This window comes from Mytilus trossulus, chromosome 3 (genome assembly GCF_036588685.1).
Source record: "Mytilus trossulus isolate FHL-02 chromosome 3, PNRI_Mtr1.1.1.hap1, whole genome shotgun sequence".
Lineage (NCBI taxonomy): Eukaryota > Metazoa > Mollusca > Bivalvia > Mytilida > Mytilidae > Mytilus > Mytilus trossulus.
The window spans coordinates 44,064,404-44,090,974 of record NC_086375.1 but is presented as its reverse complement, the minus strand read 5'-3'; the positions used below and the strand labels follow the sequence as shown (position 1 = coordinate 44,090,974).

Sequence of the window (26,571 nt, the reverse complement as noted above, 5' to 3'; positions counted from 1 at the left end):
GTAAAACTATTGGCAGTAATATGTAAATATATTGCGAAAACAATACAAAAAAAACACCATATACATTAAAAGTCAACTCTATAAAAACATTTATAACAATCCAATATTTCTTATGTTCAATGCAAACAGTAAATAAGAACATCAAACAACATTAACTGTACCAATGATCATGCACTAGATGTACATTTCCACAATTGATGCCTATTGAGTGATGCTTGATGCCAAAATGGTGCAAAATCCAAAAAATGACATAAAAAAATTGGAAAATTTTATGAATAAAGGATCTTAAGTAAAGTCAAAATCTGGATACCAAAGCTTTTTAAAAACACTTACTTAAATTTGCTCTGTTTTTATTAATACAAGAATTCAAACTGGAAAACTATCTCAAAATTAAAATTTGCATTTGTTTATAGCATCAACTATACTCATCATTTCCTTAAACTGTAATAAACACTATTGTAACATACAACAATAGCAATAAAACATAAATAAAATATGTAAATTTGTTTAAACTAATACATTTTCATCTCCACTAAAGCTGGGACTGTAAATCAAAAAAAAAATGCAATGATTTTAATTGCTGCAAAAATTGGGACTTGAAAATGAACATGAATGTACAAAAATTTCTAAACCAAAATGAAAAGAGAATAAAGTCTTCATAAATATATCATCTTCATGTAACACATTCATACAATAATATGATGTAAAATACACAAAGAGACAGAAATACATACTGATACAACCTGTTATAAAATGTGTTCCAAAAGAAATGAAAACTGTTAACCTACATGCTATCAAGAAATTTTTAGAAAAAAAAATATATAGAGTTGACTTACTTGAATGAAAATCAATGTTGAAAATTACATATTCATAAAAGATTTCAGAGATCAATTTTTAAAATATGGATATTGTTTTTAGACTCAGATTTCAACCAATCAAAATACTAAATGGTTTTGTCATTCCTAGTCATCAAATCCTACTGGTCCCTGAGTCTGTACTGATTTGAGACAAGCTTTCACTAGTTTCATTACTTTGATTGTGTCCTCTTTTGTAACTCTCATTTCACATTTACCTAAAAATAACAAATATTCAAAACAGTAACTAAAACTGAAAAAAATATGATAACAGATGAAAAACCATCAGGTTTGAAGAGTTTTTCAATTAATAATATGTGGCTTTTATTTTATATGTCCTTTATCACAAAGTACACATAAATCAAGGGTGAATTTTTTTAAAAAATGTATATTTATGCTAAATTTTCTACTGACTATCAAGTTGAAGGTGAATAGCTGGCATGCCATGACATATATCCAAAAACTCAGAAATACTGAGAGTTTCCTTTCACCTTTCAAGAATCACATTAAATTCAGATTTAAACCAGGATTTAATTACACAGAATGCAAACTTAAAACAATAAAATGAGTAAATTTCGAGCACAGGGTCTTTAATTTTTATTTCTATAGCTTATTCATGAGCCATGTTTTGATCATTTTAAAAATATTCCTCAAGTTCTTATATACATACCTTCCATTATATCAAGAAAATGTTCCAGTTCATTGTTATAGGCTTGTGTATATCTGGTAGTAAAATGTGGATGTATAGGACCTGTTAACGTAGTATTGCCTGTACATGTAGTCAATAAGGAGGTGTTAGGGTTTTCTACTTTCAGCATACCATTATCAAACAAAGCCTGTAAAAAAAACATTATTTTATGAATTTTTCATACACAAGTTTCTGTTTTAACAAAGTATTTAGTCCTATATGTGTGTAAAATTCATCCATTATAAAGCAATATGGTTAATTCTAACACAATGTGTAATACCAAAATAGAAGGTATCCAAATTTCGAAATCTTTACAACCAAATAAGTAAAACATTTTCTGTAGAATTGAATGCTGTTTTCTTTTGCATAAAATGACCATCACAATCTGTATGAAGCAAAGAAACACTGTTAAAGATAAAATCATTGAAAGATCAATCATGTAAACCAATCTGGTTACATCGGATTATAAACACCAAAATAGAAGGTATCTTAATTTGGAAACTTTTACAACCAGAAAAGTAAAACATTTTCTATAGCAATTAATTTCAGTTTGAGGAACACTTTAAAGATCAAATCACCATTGAAGATGATAACATTAAACACTCTAAATTCTTTTTAAATATTTTTTTTGAGAAAACTAAGTTTTTACCTCAAGTCTTTGGTCATAACCATAACCAGATACTCTGCCATTCTCCAGACATGCTATCACACCATTCTTATACTTAATAGTCACTATAACTTGGTCCATATCATTACATTTACCAATCTCTGGATCAAAAGCATTCCCTTGTACATATACTGTCTCTGGAATGGACCCAGATAACCATAATGATAGGTCAAGGTCATGGATTGTTGAATCATTCAAAATTCCAGCTGTGAATTTAAATACAAGTCTTAAGATATTACTGAAGCAGAATAGTATCATCTGCTATAATTTCATAATAAAACAAATGTCAATAGAAACAGAAATAAATAACTGGGATTCCATATGTAGATTTTCAAATACTTGTCCTATTGGTCTTATGTGAATAGTTGTCACACTGGAAAATATTGCATGTCATTAATTTTATATCAATAATTGCAATTTATATCTTAAAGAATGACCTTTCTAATTTATTGATCTCATTCATAAACAAAAAGGTGCTTATATGAATCTGCTATTCATATGATCTTTATTGATGTGCTCCATAACCAATTTACAATTGTGGATACATATACATGTAACAAAATATAACAATTACATGTTGTTGTGTACTAAAAGCCTATATATTTTATGAGAAAAAATTATTAAGTGTCAACAAACAAAACACAATATTGCTGTTGACTGTCATGCTTAATATAGAATTTGGAAATGTCCAATGAAACACCCTCTGAGTTGGATGGAATAAGATTTTTTTTTATCAAGAATATAAGCATCTGAACAATAACCCAGACATTTAGATATAAACTGTTAGTATTAATTTCAATGAAATATACCTCTTTACTTGTAGAGGAAATGTCATTCTCACCCGATGTTTTTATATATGATATTGGTGGAGCTTCTAAATCTCTGCTTGTTGTTTTTATCAAACGTAGATTGCCAAGCTTTTTTTCTTGAATCTGAGAGTATACCTGATAAAAATCAGGATCAAACCTCCTGCAAAAATATAAAACAATGAAATTATTATATGATTTATATCAATGTACTGTATATGCAATGTGCCTACCATTAGGAATAATTTAATGAGTTTAGAATTCATATTGGGAAATTACACTTGATCTGAAAATTTGTATATTATGACTTTATCTTACCTCCTAAAAATTTATAGGGATATGATTCGTTAAAGGACTACATATGGTGACTATATGTATTTGATATAGGGTGGTGGTCGTAAAAAAATCATGGTTAGCTACTATATGGGATTAGTAAGGAGTTACTTCCCTTTCAAAACAAAAAAGATGGCACATCCCTTTATAAAAACAACAGGTGTTTATGAAAAATATTAAAGTTTTCAACAGACGAAGAAATTGGTGATGAATGATTGAAATAAACTCATAAAACACATTCAAAGTTAAGAAGTTGTTATTGGAATTAAGGAGTTACTCCCCTTTAAAAAAAAAAAAATCTGAAAGGTTTCAACAAATGAATAATTGATACATGTGATGAAGGATTGAAATAAATTCATAAAACAAATTTAAAGCTACCAAATTGTCATTGTTTGCATTTGGCACTTTTTTATATAGACAAATGGAAGTAGGTTCTTACTACTATAAAGTATTGAAGACTCAATCACTTTGATAAAATTGAGAATGGAAATGGGGAATGTGTCAAAGAGACAACAACCCGACCAAATAAACCAGATGCTCCGCAGGGCGCAGCTTTATACGACCGCAGAGGTTGAACCCTGAACAGTTGGGGCAAGTATGGACACAACATTCAAGCTGGATTCAGCTCTAAATTTGGATTGTGATTAAATAGTTGACACAGCATAGGTTTTGGACACAGAATGAATATGGTCTAATGAACTTTAAAAAAAAATTTTGCCTTTGAGCAATTCACTATGCTGTTGAATATTAATCCTCTCAAAAAAAATGTTTGAAGAAATTTTCTTTTTATTCATGAAATCTGAAATGAAAAAAATTGACCTCCCCCCATTTTTTTTTCCACATCCCCCTTTCCCTTATTTCAAAACTGATCTCAATTCAAATTTCTAATGAAGTTTGCAACAATAACTACTCATTTAAATACATCATCAAATATTAAAATGTAAAAAAAGTGCTTGTTATCACTGACAATGACTGAATGGTAAAGATTGTTTTAATCTATCAGTTGGTAGTAAAAGTAAATATATATTGTATATTGTATAAAACAATGATTTAAGTTGATTCAACTACTATTCTGGACAAAGAAAGATAACTTCAATTGAAATCCAATTGGAATTTCTTGCTATTGCACAATATTGTGCAATTAGATATTTCTTGCTATTGTGCAATACTGTGCAATTGAAAATATTTGCTATTCAGTGTAGCATCTAAGCCCAAGAAATCACATCAAAATGATGTTGGGCTTATCATCTGCACCACTTAGAAAAACACCATAATTTCAAATTAATCTGTCACTCCAATTAAAATTTGTTAGTTGACAGGAACCACATGTTATGTTATTCTGATTCACAAGTGGTAATTGTTGCATAAATGGCTTAATAGTAAATACACAGCACTGTCTCCCTCTTTTTTGCAAGGTTTTATATAAAAATTACCCTCTTTTTTTATTGCATACTAAAAATGTATTTATGTTTGATAACTATATATTTATTTGGGGTATATTATATATAAATATGCTATTCGTAATCTTAAATTATTAATGATCAATATTATTGAATTAAACCAATTATTTGAAAGTTCATCTTTAAAAGAAGTTCCAATTGAACCCTTGAAATATAACTTCTGATTTGTGTATAAGTATATTGGTCATTCTTTCTTAAATATTTATATAACTATCAAAGGGGTCGCCTCAACCCCCCCCCCCCCCCTTTTTTTTCGTTGGTAAAACTTAGTTGGTTACATAGGGAATCACTGAAACTGGACTGGAGCACCCCCACCCCCCAAAAAAAATTGCAATAAGAGGTTATGATTAAGAGCTCTCATAGTATTTTAGTAACACCTTTATGCATCTGTAATGAACTTAATTAAGCTGTTGAAATTTTACCATAAGATTCAATGCTTAAATATATTAACATATAAAACTATAAAAATTAATACATTATTCAAAACTTAATTGTGCATGTGAAGATGTAAAACTAAATCAGAATATTTACTATTTTATACTATTTACTTCGTAATTTCTTTACTTGATGGTTTATAAAAAATTTACACACTCAGTTATTGTTTTAAACATCTGTTTTATGTAATATCATCTGTCCCCTAATCAGTAGTGGATGACATATTTATATCTCTACTTAAACCATTTTATAATTGAGAGAAGATATGAAATTTTCACTCTGAAGGGCTTAGTTTGAAGACTGCATTGCACAATACTGTGCAATTGAAGATTTCTTGCTATTGCACAATACTGTGCAATTGAAGATTTCTTGCTATAGCTGAATTTATAACTGTGCAATTGAAAATTTCTTGCTATTGCACAATATTTAAAATAATAATTTTGGATCCTGATTTGGACCAACTTGAAAACTGCGCCCATAATCAAAAATCTAAGTACATGTTTAGATTCAGCATATCAAAGAAGCCAAAGAATTCAATTTTTGTTAAAATCAAACTTAGTTTAATTTTGGACCCTTTGGACTTGAATGTAGACCAATTTTAAAACGGGACCAAAAATTAAGAATCTACATACACAGTTAGATTTGGCATATCAAAGAACCCCAATTATTCGATTTTTAATGAAATCAAACAAAGTTTAATTTTGGACACTGATTTGGGCTAACAACAGCAGATGGTCACCAACAGGTCTTCAATGTAGCGAGAAATTCCCACACCCGGAGGCGTCCTTCAGCTGGCCCCTAAACAAATATATACTAGTTGATATACTATTGATAGACCGCTTGTCAAAAAAACACTTGTGAAGATAGTCAGTAAGATAAATTTGTTACAGAGTGTGCTAGTGACCTAATACAATATATGGGATGAGTAACTCCATATGAGGTGAGAGCAATGCATGTAACTAATAATATACTTACTGATCAATTCATCCTAGGAGAAACCAGATGCTCCGCAGGGCGTAGCTTTATACGACCGCAGAGGTTGAACCCTGAACGGTTGGGGCAAGTATGGACACAACATTCAAGCTGGATTCAGCTCTAAATTTGGATTGTGATTAAAAAGTTGACACAGCATAGGTTTCTGACACAGAATGAATGTGTTCTAATGAACTTAATTTTTTTGTTTTCTCTTAGAGCAATTCACTATGCTGTTGAATATTAATCCTCTCAAAAAAATGTTTGAAGAAATTTCCTTTTATTTATGAAATTTCAAATGAGAAAAATTGAACCCAATTTTTTAATCACATCCCCCTTTCCCTTATTCCAAAACTAATCTCAATTAAAATATTCTAATGGAGTTTGCAACAATAACAACTCATTTAAATACATCATAAAATATTAAGATGTAAAAAAACTGCTTGTTATCACTGAATGGTAAAGATTATTTAAATTTATCAGTTGGTAGTAAAAAGTGAATATCATTGTATATTGTATATAACAAAGATTTAAGTTGATTCTGGACAAATAAAGATAACTCCAATTAAAAAAAATTCTTGCAATAAGATATTTCTTGCTTACTATTCTGGACAAAGAAAGATAACTCTAATTAAAAAACAAAATTTGCTATTTCACAATATTGTGATTAGATTCAACATATCAAAGAACCCAACCGATTCATTTTTTGTCAAAACATGACCAAAAGTTAAGAATCTACATACACAGTTTGATTCGGCATATCAAAGAACCCCAATTATTCAATTTTGATGAAATCAAACAAAGTTTAATTTTGGACCCTTTGGACCCCTTTTTCCTAAACTGTTGGGACCAAAACTCCCAAAATCAATACCAACCTTCCTTTCATGGTCATAAACCTTGTGTTTAAATTTCATAGATTTCTATTTACTTATACTAACGTTATGGTGCGAAAACCAAGAAAAATGCTTATTTGGGTCCCTTTTTGGCCCCTAATTCCTAAACTGTTGAAACCAAAACTCCCAAAATCAATCCCAACCTTTCTTTTGTGGTCATAAACCTTGTGTCAAAATTTCATAGATTTCTATTCACTTAAACTAAAGTTATAGTGCGAAAACCAAGAAAATGCTTATTTGGGCCCTTTTTGGCCCCTAATTCCTAAAATGTTGGGACCAAAACTCCCAAAATCAATCCCAACCTTCCTTTTGTGGTCATAAACCTTGTGTTAAAATTTCATAGATTTCTATTCACGTTTACTAAAGTTAGAGTGTGAAAACTAAAAGTATACGGACGACGACGACGACGCCAACGTGATAGCAATATACGACGAAAATTTTTTCAAAATTTGCGGTCGTATAAAAAATCTGTAAAAAAACTGAGTTTTTTAAGCCATGTCCTTCAGGTAAAATCACTCAGGCTTTTTTTGGTAGAGTTCTAATCATTTTCTGAGAGAAATTTTGTTTCCATACTTTTGATGTATTCTTCATTACTTTTTGATGACAAAATTCATGAAAATTATGTGTTTTTTAATTTCAGCACAAAATCCATAAGCAATTACAATATCACAATTACAGTTTCCCACAGTAATCTGAGTAAAAATCATACCTGTGTAGAGCATTGAACAATGGTTTGTTTTTAGAAGCTGCTACATTGTAACAATCTTCTGTAGTTTTTATGTTATCTGTAATTGGTTTCTCACAAAATACTGCCTTGTCTGAAAGAAATATTTATGGTGTTCAATATTAAAAGTTAAAACTTGATAGAAATATATAAAAATAAAATTAATTTTACCATTATATCAGAAATATCTTCATGTAACCCTTTTCAACATTTGTTCATTAAAAGACACGCTAATTAGAAAGTACACATATCTGTATTACTAAAACTATAAAAGACATTCTTCTTTGGATTTTAAAATTTAAGAGGTTTTTTTTTGCATCTCAAACATTTGATTAAAGTTTATATGTGTCCATTTTGCCATTCTTTTCTGAAGATAAGACAAAAAATAAATACTTACTTGCATTTAAAGAATCTTTGATGATAGTTTCATGTGTTGTTGTTGGAGAACATATCAACACTGCTTTCACACTGAAATAGAATCATAGTCGATTATTATACTTTAAATTCAGAAATTATTGCGATGTTTTTATTATTGCCAAGAATGCAACAGGGTTATCATCAAAATAATTAGAACTCACATTTTGAAATCTTTTCTTTGAATCAAACAGGATTTTTCTGAATATGGCAAAAATTTAAATAGCATTTTACTTTTTAGTCCAAAATAACAAAATCGCAATAATAAATGCAAGCAATAATTTTTGAATTTACAGTAATTGATTATTGTTTGGTGAATTCTCCAGTGGTATAGGTTTCACATATTTCAGACAGAGAACAAATGACACAACACATTAAATGAGAATGTTTAGATAAAGTCAAAATTTGGATTGTTACTAGGGAAAAAAGTTCATTTGAAAAGGGTATACATTAGATATCTATCATGTCTATGAACCCACTTTTCAGTTGTAGTATGAAATTTCAAACGTGAAAGCATTGCATATATTACAAAGCTACTGTCGATGGGTGATATGTTTGAATGTCGGCTTCATTTCAGAAAACAGACTGTTCCAAAAAAATCACTATCATATACTTCTGAGACCACAAATCCACAACTGGATTAAATTTGAAAATCCAATTAAAAATCTTATAATCTAAACATATCAGTTTGTTGAGTATAAATTTTGTGCTAAATAATAAGGTAAACTTTTTGTTACTTTGGATCATTATAAACAGCCTCTAGTTTGTCTGGTGTAGTACATTTAGCTGACAGATTGTGGTCTTTAACAAATTTCTCAGCATCTTCTAACTTGTTTCTTATGATCCAGTTAACCGTAGCTCTGGGTGAAAGCATAATATTCTTCATATGGGCCAAGCCTGAAAAATAATTTTGATAATGAGTTTTTATTGCAGTAATTGTCTTCATCATTTTAGGTGCTCTGGGTTTTTTTTCTGACTCCTACATACAACTTTGATTTTGATCTATTAGGTCAAATGCAATTATTTTCAAACAAGAGGCTCAAAGGGATTCTTCTATGTCACATGAAAATATATTGGATGTGCCTTATTTTCAAACAAGAGGCTCCAAGGGATTTGAATTACTGATCTGGTGCAGGAATATTCGTTAATAAGTTCCTTGAGTATACATGTATCTCTTTCTATTCGCTTTTAAACTCATTTTTCAGAATCTGATTTTTTTCTTCAAATTGTCTAATCATGGAAAAAATAGCCACCAATGTGATTATATGATTAAATAGTGGATCAATCAAACAAAATGTATTCATAATATTTTTGTCCCCTAGTATATATCTTTTCAGATTTTGTAAATAAGCGGAATATTCTTTGCAAGAAAATTTTGAATTTGTAGATCAGTACTTCAACTTTTTGATGTGGCATGAGTGTTCCCATACAATATAATAGACAATTGGCTCTGTTCCCTAAAATGTCTTACGTCAAAAGCAATTGCAATATATCATGAAATGTTTATGACTGCAGAGTATCTTTTTTATTAAGACTTTTTGTGAAATGGGTCACAGGTCTTTAACATTATTTAAAAAGACTTTGTAATAATTCCATTTTGTTGATTTTCTTTCTTTTTTATATTTTTATCATATTGCCAATGTCAAATGAAGACTGGCAAACATTTGACAAGTTTTTATGTCAAAACCTTTAAATAATGATACCTACCTAGTTAATTAATTAATACAACATTAAGTGATGTTATTCCGAAATCCACATAGATTAAAACCTCTTATATTAGCACATTTTCATAGGTAAATGAGAAAGGATGGTGAAATAAAAAGATAAATCTAATTTTTTGCCCCTTTTAAAAATCAAAATGTATTACAAGTCTACAAAATAACATTTATCAAATGTTCATATAATAGACAATAGTATGTCAGACACCACTAATTTTGTCTCGCATATATATTTATGCTTCAAACAAGAAATTTTTAAAACTATTAATATACATACCCATATTGCCAAGCCCAAATAAGGCAAATCCTACTCTGTGGCTCATAGTGTACTTTTTTAATGCTGAAAAATAAAACATAGCATGGCTATTATTTGTAAACATGATATATTTGTTGAGCTAGCTAAAATGTTATTTGTATTTAATGTTGACATAAAGTTTTTAATTAGCATGGAATTCTGTAATAACTTTTCTATGTTCAATTGAGTATAATCAAAAAAGGTTTGATTTTTGGTTCTTATATATGTATGTTTGAATCTAATTTCTATGAGGTTTTATAATTTAAAAAAATACATTTATCTAACAAAATTGGTGTATGTTTAATCTATTTTCAAACTTAATTTGTTAGAATTAATTATTTTTTGTGGGTATCAATTTTTGTGGATTGCTGAAAACTTGCATTTTCATAGATATTTGATTTCTTAGTTTTGCCTATCTCTGTATGCAAAGCCTATTGAAAATATGCTATTTGTTGAACATATGATGACGTGGTTGACCTGTACCCACAGAACCCACAAAAATTAGTATCCAACGAATAATAATGAATTCACAGTAAGTGTTTTATTTTTTATTCAAGTTCAGTTTACACTAATCCAATGTGAGATTGAATTTATCTTTTACATTCTAACAGACTGTAGCAGTTACCATACAAATGTAGCTGATTTTATTTCTAATCAGATTTTCACTGCTCAGAGGAAAAGCACTGGACCCTATTTTAACCTTCAATAATGTTGAAAAAGCACAACATAAGAACTATTTGAATCAATTAGAAAGGGCTTGTCTTCAGAGATCGACAGAAGCACAAAAACAACAGAAAAAGTAAAAAGACAAAAAGTAACCAACTAGGAACTTTACTGGCAGTTTAAAAAATACTGAACATATTAAAAGCCAATTACAACTCTAAAATTTATAAATCATTTTGTAAATCATGTCTTCCCTCTTGAGGGCATACGATACAGTTACAGGGGAGGTAATGACGTTGCTAACGTAAAATGTTATTTTCGCGACGTCAAACTGTGACATATATCTGGAAAAGATGCATTTTTCGACTGATTTTTATCATTCAAACTGATTTAATTTGAAAACGAGTTCATGGACCCCTATTTTTCAAAACAGCATTTTGTTTCATTTTGCAGGGAGATTATGTGACCCAAATTTTATAAAAATGTAAATAGAGGATTTTTTAAAATTTTGATAAACATGCAGTAAAAAATGATGTAATTTCCTCAATTCATGAACATTTGATGAATATGAGTTATTTCTGAATTAAAAAAATGCATAATTTTTTATGATACTTATAAAATACAGAAATAACCAATTATAGAACAAAAAACAATTTGTGATTATCTTTTATAACAAAAAAGTTGTGTCTTTTTTTCGAAAAAGAAATTACGGCCTCAAATCTGAATTTTGAGCAAATATACAAAATTTCGACCTCATTTTACTCAAAAAGTAGCACATGAAGGTATAATTTTTATTACATATTTGATTCAATCAGGTAAAAAACAGCCTATATGCAAATTTTCACGAACTTGTAAATACAGGATCAAAACTGTATCGTATGCCCTTAACCATTGTTAACTATAGATATTAAGTACTAGGCCTTTGCTTCAAATCATGCTTGCTTATGTAAATTTTAAAGTGCTTAATAGATGTGCTGTTTTAGTAGTTTAAATATATTCATTTACATATAATGGATAGGGAAACAAGTTATTGCAACTTATATTAATCCCTTTCCACTTTGCAGGTGGGAAGTGCTGCCATGTAGCGGCATTAGCCTGCTCGTTTTATTTCATTACCATTCTTATGTGCGCTTATTTTGATCGTTAATTATTTGTGCTTTGTCTTACTCAATTTATCATTGTTAACATTGTACTTTAATGTTTGGAATATATGTAATAAATGGTTGTAAGGGATTTTCTAATATCTTGTTTTTCCTGTGATTTCACAACAAAAGCGCTATCTCTTCCTTAGCAGTCTACAGAAACCAAAAACATCATGAGACTTATAATTGCAAACGTGAAAATGGACTCTTAAGTTCAAATAATAATCACATTTTGAAAGTCATAGGAAGAGGGTAGTAATTGGGTTACCTACATGACAACAAACCGTGCGGTAAAAATTCTTGCGAAATGACACTAACCGTAATTTTTGGTGCATGAAGATAAAATGTGCACTTTCTTTTAGAGGATAAAATAATCAACTGAATAACCTTAATTTTTTTCCATGAAAAATAACGGTTATGATGATTATTTAAGACCTGTAATGAATCATGATAGGCATATTTTGACCGAATCATGAAAAATTACCGTTTGATGCTTGGCAAATGGGGTCTCATTAGGGGTTTGAATACCGGATCCCGCTTACTGTTTTGTCAGATTCCCGTATCCCACTTACACGTATGTTAGCAATTGTCATTTTATAATTTGACTTTCACGTGTCACGAAGAGACCCTGATGAGAACCACAGTAAAGTGCATTCATACTCTCTAGGAAGCTGTCACAGAAAAAAGATGTTATAATAATCATGATAATTTGAACTGGTTATAAATTTATATATATAAGGGCATGAACAGAGCAGGATCCTATTATGAGGGGGGATGGGACCTTTAGGCCATAAACAGAGCAGGATCCTATTTTGAGGGGAGATAGGACCTTTATCAGGACTCAGTGGCGGGATCTGGTATTTTTAAGTTTGGGATTTCGGGATTGACCCTTTCGGGATCCGGGAGTTCTTTTTTCAAATCTCGGGACTTCAGGAATTTGTGTTTTTAAACCCGGGATTTCAGGATTTCATATTTATAAGCCAGAGATTTCTGGATCAGGACCCCTCCTACCCTCCCAATATTATGGCAGTCAGAAGCCCCCACCCCCTTTAGTGGTAATTTCTGGACCTGCCACTGTGTTTTCTGACAAGAGTGTTTTAGATTTATCATTTTTAGGTTCCACATTAAAGGAACAGCTTCAATCTAAATACAAAGGAGACAAAATCATTTGGGCCATGCATGATCATGCATGATGCCTTTATCAGTTTATCATGGTGAGTGAAAATTTGCAGGTGTTTAAAGATTAAATGCGTTCTCCATTATCCCTTAATCTTTTTATCCTTAATCATGCATAACTCATTTTTATTTCCCAATATGAATATAGTTTTACCTAATTATGACACCTAAAATATATCACATAAACTTTATAAATGTGAGCTCTTGTCTTATCAGTTTGGAATTCCGGATCCAGACCTAATTTTATAGTTTATTTATAGTTTCCGGTTTCGGTCTCCAAGAAAAACAGTCACATTTATTTTTAACTTTTTTAATTTACTAGTAATCGATGTCAAACATTAATTGTTAAGATTTGTTAAGAGAATGGCTAATCCAGAGTAGTAAGTAAAGATTGACCTGTAATGTTTTTACAGAATGTCGATTTTAGCCCCCTTTAAAAACAACAGATTGTCTTTGGTGGTACATTTTTTGATGGAGTGGTAGGTGTTGTCTGTTTTTTTTTAAAGCTTTCTAAGTGCCAAACTATTCCAAGATCGGAAAGGTCTTGTCATCTCTGCAGCTCTAGAGATATTGGCGATGAATTTCACTACATTATTTCAAATTCAAATATTTTATTGGACAAAGCACATATGATACAATGCGTATTCCAAGATATAAACACATTAAACATGACAATTTATGCAAATACAACATAAAGAAAACATTTGAAGTACCAATTATTTATATAATATCACAGTATTACATAGTATTATACTTATGGTAGACCAACTGACATTAGATTATTATTACGAGCTTCAAAAGCTTGACTTAAATAACTACATATTTGTCTGGTGTTAACTAGATTTACTGGGTTAAGTAAATAGATCGTTGATTTAATATCATCATCATTATAAAGGTTTTTGAAAATATCAAACTTCTCTCGAAGGTCTTTATATAGAGGACAATGTAAAACCTATGAGCATACAATTGTAATGAAGGTCTAAGGCATTTATTATTGATAAAAGTACATGCAATCTTTAAAAAATCGATTTATATATATGCTTGTATGCAAATTCCTTGTTGAAAACTATATGGCAGACATGATATTTTGTAAACAAGACCTGCAAATGGAATTTTTGAATTGAAATGAACTTTTATTGAGTAAAAAGGAGTAATATCAAAAAGTAAAATCACACCATAAAAAATCTTGTTATCGGGATTTAAACATTTATATATATATCAGTTTGTTTTGGGGATATTATAAAGGTTCTTGTATTTCTCAGGAAATCGTGGTACAGCATACAGTCGGTGGACAAAAGTGATTTCTCACTAAAAAATGTACTATCATTTCAACTAAAATCAATATTTTTCAAAAAAATATTTTCAAATAACTACAAGACTGATTTATATGAAATAAATACAAAAAGATGTAGAAATGTTTAAAGTTTAATTGTTTATTTGGCCTTATATTATTCAGGCTCATTTTAATTTTCTGACAAGGTGAACACAGACAAAAATATTTCTGGAAAAGTTTACTATGTATTTTAACCAAATTAAAATCATAAAAATGTGCATTTGTGTTTAACCCATCAGATAACGAAAACATCCCTCACAAAAGTTATGACCAAATAAACAATCAAATTTCAGACATTTCTACATCTTTTGGTATCTTTATTATAGAATAACTCAAAAAGTCACTTTGTACTAATTTATTTTAAATACTGATTTTAGTTGAAATGATAGGACATATTTTGATTCGGAACTCACTTTTGTCCAATTCCATTACTGTAGAAAGAGAAAAATATTTACAACACTATTGTAAAAAAATGCAACCATTATTAAACTTTACGCCCCTCTTATATTGTTATTTATTTTCACACATGTGAAACAAATGCGTATTACAATGTATATATATATGTATATACTGCAGCTGTGCTATTTGAGCAGTCAAATTGCATTGACTGTATATTCATACATGTATGTCATATACAGTCCATGACCGTATATCACCTTGTTTATGACGTTGACAAAGGGTTTCCGTAGAGTTTTATCTATGACGTCAATAAAACATACAGGTTCGTGGAAATTTAACGTTGGCCTCTTCAAATTAAGAAATGATGTTTTTTACCCAAAATACTTCATTTAGAACATTTTTAAGAGTTGCAGTATATAAAGAATAACCATACATTGTCTAAAAATATCAATTTGTTATTTGTACTTGGCTCGAAGCAGGTAGAAATGCTCGGCACAGCCTCGCTTCTACCTGTTTCTAAGCCTTGAACAAATAACATTGATATTTCGAGACAATGTATGGTTATTCTATATATATGAACTGTTATTTTCTCTGTAGCTATGTACAAGTTTATGAAAAGATTAATTCCTTAATCATTTGTAAGTGGAGAGATAATAATTATGTATCATTATTTTTTTTTTTATTTCAAACAAAGAACACAAACTCTCAGAGCCACATGACTCAAATACCTACATTGTAACACAAATAAACCAAAAATATAAACAAATAACTTACAACTGGATATATTGATCAGATTTATTATTCTTTTTTAGTATAATACAGTATATATGAATAAGATGTGGTATGATTGCCAATAAGACCACTCTCCAGCACAGATCACCATATAGCCACAAAACATAGAACTACCTGGTACTTAAAAACAATAAACCACAAAGATATACATGATGTACCACAGAAATCAAAAATACAAAACTGAATTCAAAATTACATCATTACATTCCTCAGTGACAAGAGCCTATAAGTTTTGTTTATGAATAAAAGAATATCAAAATGAAGTCTTCTTAGGTAATAATATCAACTGATAAGCTCATTCATCTGCAAGTCTCCAATTCTTTGTTTACTGCTGTATTACAATGTAAATGTATATATATATAAATCTTTATTTTTCAGTGATTTCCTGTTTAAGATGGTACTTGTTGGAGACGATGGCGTAGGAAAATCATGCTTAATGAGTAGCTTTGCTGTGAGTAAGTTTAGGAAATATCAAGATCATTATAAAAATAAATGATGTGGTACATGTATGATTATCAATGCAACAACTATCCACCTAAGTAAAAATGAAGTGGATACAAGATTATAGGCCACCATACTACCTTCAGCTATGAAAATTTTAAAACAATTCCATTGAGGAAACTATAGTTACACCTAAATTTATAATAAAACAATTAAAAAAAATATACATGTATGACAGTTTTAGTTGCAACAACTAATGAACTACAGTCTCTTGACTGAGGACAAGCACTTATAGAATGTGGCTGGGTTAAACAGTTTATGAGCACTCAACCCTTCTGCAGCTGGGACAGACTGTCACAGGGGTGAAACATTACAAAATGAGAACAAGCTGTGAAAATCAGTTGCAATTGAATTAGTTTAACTCAAAAGATCAGTACAAATCAAACCATGTCTTTTTTCACAGTTTAATTATTGAAGCTGGAGATGTATTTGGTTTTTTGGTTTTTTTTCCCCTCAAATTTCACATTTAAACCAGTGATAGATTTTCAAAAATACATTATACTTTCTGAATATCTGAATTTATAATGATGTCATTATTATGCGACTCTTCATTCTTAGGAGATTACAAAATCTGTAAAAATTTGATGTTATCTAATTTATTTTTCTACAATTAACCAATTCCTGTACCACAGGGATATATACACTATTTATTTCCATTTTTTTCAGGAGGGAAAACAATACATGCATACTGCCAACTATATACCTACAATTGGAGTAGATTTTGTAAGTAATAAATGTACATGAAATATCAATTGGCATTGTTGACAGATTTTATACAAAGTGTCATAAAAAACCAGTTGTAAACTTTTATTTCTTACAAACTAGTAAAGTAACCTATTTTGTAAATTTTTAATTATTTAGAAATTTCAGTCTAGATGTTTTAAAAAGCTTGAAATTGATCAATGTTGAATTGTATCAATAGTTATCAAAGGTTCCAGGATTATAATTTAGTATGCCAGACACACGTTTCATCTACATACTCATTAGGGACTCTCATATAAAAATAGTTATAAAGCCAAAACAAGACCAAATGTTGAATTGCATCAAATTGAATAGTTATATATTAAATATCCTTTTATATCATTCAATACTTATGTAATTCATTTCTGGAAAATATGCACCATCAAAATTGAATAGTTATTTATTAAATATCCTTTTTTATAGTTATATATTACATTGTTGGGTATATATTGCATAGCAGTATAATATTTCCCACAGAAAGTAACCAAAAGTTAGCGTGCAATAAATCTTAAAAACTCATGACATCATCAACCACGAAATCTTAGTTTAAACCAATTTTTACTTTCAAATATTATATTCGCAAGCTCTTGCATGCTTGTGCAATGTAAAATTCTACTCAGAACAATATTCCCAAATATTCATGCAATAACCCTATTACTAGTATATTATTCAATTCTAGAAAATACGCACCATAAACGTAGAAGGAAGAGTTATTAAGTTGCAGCTTGTAAGTATAAACAATAGTCTAGACCAAATAACATGATTTTTATTGTTATCATCTCTCAATCTTCCACAATTTTATTTCTGTGCTCTTTAATCTATACCAAAAGATTTTGCTCATTATTGAAGGTCGTACTGTGACCTGTAGTTTTTAATTTTATGTACCATTTGGTCCTTCTTGAAGACTTGTCTAATTTGCAATTATACCACATTTTCTTTTTTTATATACATAACTGAATCACAACAGTGTTTGAATAATGAAGTCACAATCAAATTACACCAAGCAGAATGAGAACGCCTTATAGAACAAAATCAAGTACAAATGTATTCATTTAGTCCTTGGTTAATACAAACACAGTGATCATATTTAAGTCTAAATCTTTCTAATAGTTTTCAGTAACAAACAAACAAATATTAATTAACAGGATAAAAACTGCATATACACAATACTTAGCTTCAAATATTTAAATTCAAGTTGAAGAGAATTTGAGACTATATATATACGTTTTAATAAACTGTTTTGACAGTGGGACACTGCAGGTGCTGAAAGATTTAGAAGTATAACAACCAGTTATTACAGAGGAGCTAACGGTGTGGCTATAATCTATGACATAACAAATCAGGTTTGTACATTATGTTTAGTTATTACAGAGGGGCTAACGGTGTGGCTATAATCTATGACATAACAAATCAGGTTTGTACATTATGTTTAGTTATTACAGAGGAGCTAATGGTGTGGCTATAATCTATGACATAACAAATCAGGTTTGTACATTATGTTTAGTTATTACAGAGGAGCTAATGGTGTGGCTATAATCTATGACATAACAAATTAGGTTTGTACATTATGTTTAGTTATTACAGAGGAGCTAATGGTGTGGCTATAATCTATGACATAACAAATCAGGTTTGTACATTATGTTTAGTTATTACAGAGGGGCTAACGGTGTGGCTATAATATAATCTATGACATAACAAATCAGGTTTGTACATTATGTTTAGTTATTACAGAGGGGCTAACGGTGTGGCTATTATCTATGACATAACAAATCAGGTTTGTACATTATGTTTATGCTTTACTGTTTAATTTATTCTAATGCTCCATTTATGGGCATTGTGTTTTCTGGTCTGTGCGTCCATTTGTCGTTGTACCATCTGTCTGTCCTGCTTCAGGTTTAAGTTTTTTGGTTGAGGTAGTTTTTGATGAAGTTGAAGTCCAATCAACTTGAAACTCAGTACTCTGTAACACATATTCCCTATGATATGATCTTTCTAATTTTGATGCCAAATTAGGGTTTTTACCCCCATTTCATGGTCCAATGAACATAGAAAATGATAGTGCAGATGAGGCATCCATGTACTATGGACACATTCTTGTTATAGATGACTTTTATAGTATTTTCTTCTTTTTATAGAAATCTTTTGATAATGTGCCAAAATGGGTCAAAGAAGTTGAGAGCTATGCTAATCCAAATAGCAAAACAATACTGATGGGAAACAAAGGAGATTTGGAAATGGAGAGAATAGTAGATTATAGTACAGCAAAAGTAAGTAAAGTTGTTAGTCAAACAAATTGATCAAGTTAGAAAGTTTGAAATGAATTATTGATTATACATATTCATTTTAAGGCAAAGTATACAGAATTCGAAAATATTTCAGATTTTTATTATTTTTATGCCCCCGCTGTAGCGGAGGGGACATTAATTTTTACCCTTGTTCGTCTGTCTGTACTCTAACTTTAGTTTGCCTCAACCAAATGTTTTAAGACTGATACACAATGCATATTACCACAAAATACAGGTCAAGTTTGAATTTTGTTGGCATCACTTTTACAGTTCAAGAGTAATGCCTTTTTTACAAAAGTAAAATAGCTGTTCTGAAAATATAAATTATGTCATTCTTAAAATCTTCTTTGAAAATTGGAGTTATCTTTCTTTGTCCAGAATGGTAGTTGAATCAACTACAACCAATGCATTATACAACGAAAATTCAATATATCTGACTAAAAAATTAAAACAATCTTTACCATTCAGTGCTTACAAGCACTTTGATTACCTTTCTAGGGTTATGCCCCTTTACAAATGGAAAAATTGCAGTTTCCGTTCTCTATCGTAACTTTGTCTCAACTTGATTTTAATGAAATGAATATATAATGCTTTTTATCACTTAACTCCATTTAAGTTCAAATTTTGGCAGCTTCACTTTTACAGTTCTTGATTTATGTCCCTTTATAACGTTATATGCCATCTGGGGCATCATCTGCGTCCCTATGGACACATTCCTCATTTATTTTTTAATGCAGTTTTTTAACTGCTAATGCAGTTTTTTAACTGCATGTTAACTCTAATACATGTTTATCATTAAACTTGAAATATTTAATGCAATAAAATCTAACTCAAAATAAAAATTTGCAGACAAAGTTTCAAGAAAACACATTTTAAAGTGAAAAAGCATTTTTTTCGGTTTTCCACATTAATTCAATATATTCAAAAAATCATTTAAAGAACTTTTTAATTGATTGCACTTGTGAAATTATTAATGCTACATATATCAATTATGACAGTCACGTCCAGTTCAAGGAGTGTTTAATACATACAAAAAGTCTAAAATATCGGCTTATTATGTATACTTTCTCAGAAAAGAAAAAGATTCTTTCTGTACAATTCATGAATGATTGGATTAAAATTGTATTAAAGTGATAAGAAACCTCAAATCAAAAAAAATAATGCATATGTTTTTTATAACTCAATGGATAGTTTTCATTATAAAACTTATGTACATATACTTTTTTCTGAAGAAAATTCTTTAATTTATTCATATTTAGAAGAAGTTTACTTTATTTTAATAGCTTGCTTCCAGCAAACAATTCCCCCGACATATTTTCCGTATGCAAAGTGACCTCAGTGTGACCCATCTCGTAAAAATCCGGTGATCACAATAAGCATGGATGTCCTTAAAATAAACTATTATCTGAATTTACATGTTAAACACGTGCTCTCTTTCCATGCTTTTTTGTTTATTTTTTGTCGATTGTTGACAAACAGGTGACCATCGTTAAACTTCGGCTTCAAAACACGAACTTTAATTACCTGCCATATTTTCACAACAACACTGACTGATTGAGAAAAAAATTTATACAATTAAACGATTATACGAAATTTACACGAAAAAAATGATAAATTCGTGCACAGAAGACTAAGTTTATGATGTTTGTATGCATTGGTTCAAGATTTGGAAGAACATAATTTTTCACCGGTCACTCGTTTCTTATGACTTTAACTTCTTTCCTGTTATGAACTTGTGATCTCATTGACACAAAAAAGAACTTATATTTCAGAAATTTGCAGATTCTGTAGGTTTATCATTTGCTGAAACAAGTGCAAAGACATCCAAAAATGTAGAACTGGCGTTTTTGACTTTGGTATCAGATATAAAAAATAAATCAGCATTAGATGGGGTCAGCGCCCCCTGCAAACTGAATGCATCAGACGTAGGAGGTAGGTTTAAAATGTGCTAATCCTCTCAACGGACATCTTCACTAGCCAAGGGTTACCATCCACTCCTCTCCATCCTTGGCAGTTTAGCAAACATTTGTGATAACAATGTCGCACCAACTATTGGTTGATTAAAACATACCCCTTCTGAATACATTATTCTTGATCAATGGTAGCACTTAAACTCTCATTAGTGTAGAGGTAAAAACACAGTGGCGTCTAAAGTCTACAAACTTGGTGAAGCAGGAAATGGAAGTATATGTTGACATTCCAATATTTGTGCAAGAAACATACACAGGAACTTCTATTATTTGATTAAAAACATTTAATTGTAAAGAAAAGTTAGCAGTAAGGTATCAGATAAATCTAAATAAGACAGCAACCAATCAATGAATGATATTCTAATATGACATCCTTATTACGCTTTATAAACAAGCCGTGTTCTAATGAGCATAAAATATGTTTGACACATGCTCATGAACTTACTGTTTGTATTTACTTTATTTCCATCTTTATCCTTTAAAATATATACATTTAAGCAGCTAACATAAACTCTTATTATATAGTTTTATGAAATAACACATATTTACCCTGCTCGTAGTTTTTAAACTTATCAAATATGAACTGCAATGCACAGATTCCTTGAGGAGGAAATGGGAACAGCTAAACATTTTTACGGTAATTTCGTACGCTTCTACTTATAAAAATACTGTATTTGTCCTATTAGAATCAAAATAATTCTTTATGTCATGCTCTATGCTCATTTTAACATGGGTAGGCATTATATTTGACCACATTTTACACCTCACTAACGCTCAGTGTGAAATATTGACAAATATAATGCCTACCCATGTTAAAATGAGCATAGGGCATGACATGAAGGAATTATTTCTTAAACAAATAAACATTAAGAGGCTACTTATTGATAATAAAATGTTTACATCTGCCACCAAATAGTGGTTCATTTTTACAAATTTTGAAATTGAAGTTGGGCAATCATTTTGTATAACTATATATTTTAAGATTCAAATAGCAGCGCATCAGCTGGGCAAGAAGATGAAGTCAGTACTGCATGTGATTATGACACACTTGGTAAGTTTTTGCTTCAATAGAAAATGCTAAAATAAATAAATTATCTTGCCTTCTTAGACTACCTGGCAGTTTGGAGAAAAAGAATCATGTTCTTTTTGTGCTTTTTTAGTGTTCTAAAAGCATTGATCATACACACATTTTTTAATATTCAGTTTTCAAATATTTAGAACCATTTCTACCTCAGGAATAGATTACCTTTAGTTGTATTTGGCAAGTTTTTTAGGAATTTTGGTCCTCAATGCTCTTTACTCAGTACTTTTAATTGGCCTTTTGAAATTATTTGGATTTAAGCGTCACTGATGAGACTTCTGTAAACAAAACACATGTCTGGTGTAATTACAAAATTAAATCCTGGTATCTGTGATGAGTTTATATTCAATTTGTTCATGTACCAAAAATTTAACAAGGGGATTAGTAACAGTTTAAAAGGAAGTATTCTTAATCAATATTATTTCTATTTTGTTAAAGCACTGTAATTACTAATTTTCATTTTGAATTTTATTTCTCTAGAAGAAGAAATTTCTGCTGGAAGGATATTTCGTGGAAAGGATATGTACAAGAAACTTCTTGCTATGAAGAAATCAGAACTTTCAACATACTTGGGCTCAAAGTCAAAAATTGTTGGAAATATTTCAAAGTGTGGCAATGTATCTACACAGACAGAAAATGACATGCGTGTACTAGCAATTATGGTTCATTCTGTTGAATGCAGTGGCTTATAAATTTTGGTGTATAAATGCACTTTTAAAGAACTATTTATGGACTTAATTTATATATTTAGTTTTTAGATATGGTCGAAAGTATCTGTTTTCACTTAAAAGGGTAGTGCAATCACATGCAATACATCTACATTGCTTTAATTAAAAAAAAATAAAGATATGTGTAGAAATGTTTAAATCTACTCATTATAGAGAAATTTAATTCTAATTTGGTTAAATTAAAAAAAATATTGGGGTATTTTCTTGCCTTTACTAAAGTTTAATACCTATGCAATGTTATTCTAAACTTTTTTTTAGTATATTATTTTAAAGATTGAAATGCAAAATCTAGTGTGAATAATAAGTTTCCTTTCCTATTTTTTACATTGATGATATTCTCCCAGTAATATTTGAATACACAGATTAACAAATTTCAGAGGAGTATTATATAAATACTGAGAGCAACATTACTATTGGAGAAGTAATTTTTCATAACAATATTTATGAAAAGTCATCATGTCTGCATGAAACTCAGGTTGACATCTTATTGAAATGTATGACACATTTTATTTTCTTAAACAAATGTTTTATATAAAAAGATGATCTGTGATTATCATATTGAGTATTTTTGATATTTTGATATTTTTATGTATGTTTTATCTAAAGGCTGTGATATTTATTGTTCTATAGATTTCAGTTTTTACATATTTTGTATTTTTATAAACAAAGTTTATATTTAATTCATTATTATTTGTAACCATCATGTGTTACAAAAATTTGTTTTTTGTGTTTAAAGTATAAAAAGGCATTTATCCTTCAAAATATAACATACTCCTTGGTAACACAAATATATATGTCTTTACCTTTTTGTCATTTATTTTTCTAATTTTATGTTTATTTTATAGTATAATGTAATAAAATAATGCAAAAAAAAACCTGGCTACATTAGTTATTAAGTATCTTACTCCTGCCCCATTGGTTTGTTTTTGCTTCAATTTCCTTTTTTATTTTTAAATATTGCTTTAAAATTCCTTTCCATTTAAGGTCAAGGAACAGTAAATAGGCTATGTCGCAGATTTTGCTAAAATTTTGCATACAATCTTAGCTCGGTGAACTACAACTGACAATTGAAAAAATAATGCATTTATCTCTTTTATTATCTGAAATATTGCAGATTGATTTCTTTTAATATGGGTGAATATTTGTATAGAAAGCACATACAATCGACAAAAAAACATACAAAATTTGTCTTAAAATTGCCAAATCTTTTTTTCTACTCCATAGATTTTTCTTTAAAAACTGTATGTTGTTGACACATAAAATTCCGTTATAATGATGCAAAATAAAGATAGGGTCACCGACTTCGTTTGTTGTCTAATAATAATTTTTTCACCTTGTTGGTAGTGAAAAACGTCAAAAATCAACGTTTTACGGCCTCCAACACGGCGACATTACGATAATTCGACATTTTATAGGATTTTTTCACAAAGAACACAACATTGAATGATGTGTACCGAAAAAACGAAGTTGGTGACCCTATCTTTATTTAACATCATTATAACAGTATTTTATGTATCAACAACATATAGTTTTTTAAGAAAAATCTATGGAGTAGAATTAGAGATTTGGCGATTTTAAGTCAAATTTTAGAAGGTTTTATGCCGATTTTATGTGCTTTCTATGCAAATGCTCACCAATTTTGTAATAATTCAATCAGTAATATTTTAAATGATAAATGAGATAAATGCATTATTTTTTCGATTTTTAGTTGGAGTTCATCGAGCCAGAGTTGTATGCAAAATTTTACTTCAATCTGTGACATAGCCCATTTACTGTTACTTGACCTTAAGTGCAATTCTTCAAAAATAGAAACTAAATTGAGAAACAATTGCTTCCATCCTCCTTTTTTGTGTTGATGTAAACTGAAAATCTTCATCATCAATTGAATTTGTTCTATATGATTTGAATTGTCCTAGAATCCAAACTTTAAAAGGAATAATGTCTCTTTACCTTGGCACATTATGGTGACTCTTAACTGACCAGTATTTTACTATGTAGTATTACATAGCTGAATGCCATATGCTTGGTGGAAAGAGGCAAATACCTATTATAATGATTGACTTTGATAGGGATTGAATCTACAACATTTTACCCTAACTAACTGTGTGACACTGTGATACAGTAATACTACAGAAACTTATAGTGAAAAAGCTTTCAAATGAATTAAAACATTAAAAGTATATCATGTTGCAAAAAGAAGAAGCAATTGAATATCCTGTTATAGTTTAATTGATATGACACATATTAATAAGAAGTATTTGTGAGTTTATTCTTTGAACTTATACATGAATTGTGATGTTGACACTAGATATAAAAAAAGGAATTACACACTAAATGAATACATGTACAGATATTGAAAATAATTGTGTATTGTTATCAATTTTTAATGCTTTGTTTTTGATAAAAGTTGGAACCATTCTAAATCCACTAAAAACTGAAATCATCATGTGGTTGTATAATTAAAAACTTTAATCATTTTATTAAAAATTCTGTTCACAATTTTTGTATTGCACTAAGTTATCATCCAAATATTTCAAAAATGATAATTTTTCAGATCTATACAATATCCCTTTGAAAAATCCCCTTATTTGGAAAGGTTGATCATTGAATACAAAAGCTCTCCATATAATGTTGATCCATCAGCAAACATAGTGACATATAGTTCCACATGTTTCCCTTTAAACCCAATATAAATTATGCTTTTTCCTGCTGAAACTAGAAAGCAAAATCTTGATATTGATCTTTTGGCAGAAATGGGGGCATTTCATATTCTTGTCTAAACTGCTTTGTTTATTTAAGTGCAAGTTTGTTAGGAAAAAGATGGGAGATTCTCCTCCAAAAGATCTCCATTTGGTTCCAATTGGATGGAAATCATGACTACAAAGTAATCTTTGATTGTGATTGTCTATTTCAATATGTTTTACCTCTTTCAACAACTATTGGGAAAGAAGTTTTAAAGCTTGTGGTTGATGAGAACATTTGAAGCCATCTCAAGGTAAATATCTGGAGCAACCAAGAGGTAAATATACTCATCATAGATACCAGGATTTACATTTTGTATGCCAGACAAGTTTCTCGTCTTCCAATGCTAATCAAAACTGGCATGAATGTCCATTTATGACCAGAGAAAAGGAAGTATTTGAGAACTACTTCATATTTGCCAAAAATAGTAATATAAGACCATACATCCAGTTAGGAAATATACATGAAAATAATGATGAAAACTAACTGAACCAATTAGGGTTAGCCATGGCTAAGGTTAATTTTACTTTCACTAATATTTCAATAATTGAACTAAATCTTTTAAGCATGTCAAACCATATTAAGTTGAGTTAGTTTACGTCATAGTGATCATGCATTTGTTTATAATATCAATTTCCATATTTCAAAATTATTCAATTTGCAAATAATCCCTTGTTAAGACAAGATTAACAAAGTTATAACATTTCATCATGCACATATTTCATGATGAATTATGAAAATAGAAGAAAAAATTAGATT

At 29.6% G+C, this 26,571-nt stretch overlaps 2 protein-coding genes across 3 annotated transcripts; one reads left to right on the top strand and one right to left on the bottom strand.

The window, feature by feature from the left end:
• Positions 1–350: 350 nt before the first annotated feature.
• Positions 351–13,473, bottom strand: LOC134709458 (inositol 2-dehydrogenase-like). The gene is made up of 9 exons (XM_063569616.1): positions 13,395–13,473; positions 10,242–10,304; positions 8,984–9,143; positions 8,230–8,300; positions 7,818–7,926; positions 3,051–3,178; positions 2,192–2,415; positions 1,525–1,690; positions 351–1,072 (listed from the first exon to the last, which is right to left on the bottom strand). Exons 2-9 carry the CDS (start codon positions 10,285–10,287, stop codon positions 963–965), a joined length of 1,014 nt encoding a protein of 337 aa, XP_063425686.1. The 5' UTR covers positions 10,288–10,304; positions 13,395–13,473; the 3' UTR covers positions 351–962.
• A 26-nt stretch (positions 13,474–13,499) lies between these two features.
• Positions 13,500–23,800, top strand: LOC134711556 (uncharacterized). Of its 2 annotated transcripts, none has more exons than XM_063572208.1 (9): positions 13,500–13,620; positions 16,143–16,215; positions 16,932–16,988; positions 17,686–17,733; positions 18,254–18,349; positions 19,142–19,273; positions 21,064–21,223; positions 22,244–22,312; positions 22,823–23,786. In XM_063572208.1, the coding sequence occupies exons 1-9, from the start codon at positions 13,604–13,606 to the stop codon at positions 23,032–23,034; spliced, it is 864 nt and encodes a 287-aa protein (XP_063428278.1). In that variant the 5' UTR covers positions 13,500–13,603; the 3' UTR covers positions 23,035–23,786. The 2 variants fall into 2 exon arrangements, with proteins under 2 accessions (XP_063428278.1, XP_063428279.1); XM_063572209.1 differs by having other exon boundaries at positions 13,542–13,620; positions 16,143–16,219; positions 22,823–23,800.
• Positions 23,801–26,571: the final 2,771 nt, after the last annotated feature.